The sequence below is a fragment of the Camelina sativa genome, chromosome 6, assembly GCF_000633955.1.
Source record: "Camelina sativa cultivar DH55 chromosome 6, Cs, whole genome shotgun sequence".
Classification (NCBI taxonomy): Eukaryota; Viridiplantae; Streptophyta; class Magnoliopsida; order Brassicales; family Brassicaceae; genus Camelina; species Camelina sativa.
In genome coordinates, this window is record NC_025690.1 from 21,907,478 (window position 1) to 21,909,109 (window position 1,632).

The following is a 1,632-nucleotide window of genomic DNA, read 5'->3' on the forward strand; positions in this document are numbered from 1 at the left end:
GGGTGTATTCAATTTAAAAAATAAATTAAAAGTTTAGTTGTAATTAAGACTCTCGATCAATTAGTGCCAAATAGATTAATAAGATTAAGCTATGAAATCGAACATCGTAAATTCTAGGTTTGAAGACAGTGGATCGGTTGAACCTAAACCACATTAACTAAACTGGAAAACTCGTAATGGACTAGAAAGTTTTGGGCTCGAAAAAGTAAGCCCAATATGAAAATACAAGAAACAAAAAAAATACAAATCTCCCGTTATTACCGATTTTGCCATTTTAATTTCCAAGCTTTGAAAAGAGGAACAAACAAGAGAGAGAGAGAGAGAGAGAGAGAGAGAGAGAGAGAGTTCTTCGTTCGTTCTGCTTTTTTTTTTTTTTTGTGTGTTGAGAGATAGAGAGATCAGACATGTCTGTCTTTGAAGAAGATTCCTTTGTTATACTCAACGATGATGCGTCTGAGTCCGTTCCAGTCTCAGGCTCTTTTGACGCCACTGACTCTTTCGCAGCCTTCGACGGCTCAGTCCAAGTCGATGACTCCGTCGACGATATTTTTGCAGCGCCGTCTTCTGACTACGGTGCTGCTTACTCGAACGGTAACGACGGCCTCTTCGGATCCAACGGTGAACACGACGGTCCTATCTTGCCACCACCGTCGGAGATGGAATCAGATGAGGGATTTGCTCTTAGAGAATGGCGAAGGTTAGATTAGATCTCCTGCAGAGAAAAGTTTTTGATCTCTCTTCTTCCTGAAGAAAATTGGATTAAAGCAGATAACTTTAGTGTATTCTCTTTGTCAATTTTGTATATTGAAGTTGTCTACTAGTTAGTGTCCATTGTTCTCAGATGTAATCAGTTTCATTAGATCTGATCTGTGGCTTTTACTTAGAGTTTATTGCTTGATTCTTATGTTCTGCAATTACCTCTTGATTCTGATGTGTAGATCTGATCTCATTGTATGAAAAATCTTATGTTATCTGTTGTTAGATGCAACTAGATTGATGTGTTCTTGTGAGTGATGTTTGTGTTGCTACTATGGTTTATGTTTATGTGCAGACAAAATGCAATTCAACTTGAAGAGAAGGAGAAGAGAGAAAAGGAATTGTTGAATCAGATTATTGAGGAAGCTAATCAATACAAAGAAGAGTTCCATAAGAAGATTGAAGTAACTTGTCAAAACAACAAAGCAGCTAACAGGGAGAAGGAAAAGGTGTGTTCTTTTGCTTAAAGACTTCTAGTTTTAACATAATATGTTGTGTTGTTATCATATGGTTTTTGTGGAGAATTGTCAATGGAAGTCTAATAGCTTGTTGAATTTAAGATTTTCAAACTTTGACCATTGTAGTCTTCTTAGTAGACTCTTAGTCAACTGTAATTGATTGTCTTCATGCATTGTCAAGTTGAATGGATTCTAAGTTTTATGTGTTTGTTTGTCTTTGAACACTTAAGCTGTATCTGGAGAACCAAGAGAAGTTCTACGCGGAATCGAGCAAGAATTACTGGAAGGCAATAGCAGAGCTAGTGCCTAAAGAGGTTCCTACAATAGAGAAAAGAAGGGGAAAGAAAGAGCAAGACCCTAAGAAGCCAACGGTCTCTGTCATTCAAGGTCCAAAGCCTGGTAAGCCAACCGATCTAAC

The 1,632-nt window shown here is 37.6% G+C and overlaps 1 protein-coding gene across 3 annotated transcripts in view; it reads left to right on the plus strand.

The window, feature by feature from the left end:
• Nucleotides 307-1,632, plus strand: part of LOC104792852 (clathrin light chain 2) — a 2,696-nt gene continuing 1,370 nt past the window's right edge. The window contains exons 1-3 of one of the 3 annotated variants that reach the window (XM_010519095.2): nucleotides 307-697; nucleotides 1,052-1,205; nucleotides 1,445-1,585. In XM_010519095.2, coding sequence (XP_010517397.1) covers nucleotides 405-697; nucleotides 1,052-1,205; nucleotides 1,445-1,585 — 588 coding nt within the window. In that variant the 5' untranslated portion in view covers nucleotides 307-404. The remainder of the gene's footprint in view (nucleotides 698-1,051; nucleotides 1,206-1,444; nucleotides 1,586-1,632) is intronic. The other 2 variants (XM_019247009.1, XM_010519094.2) reach the window with 2 other exon arrangements.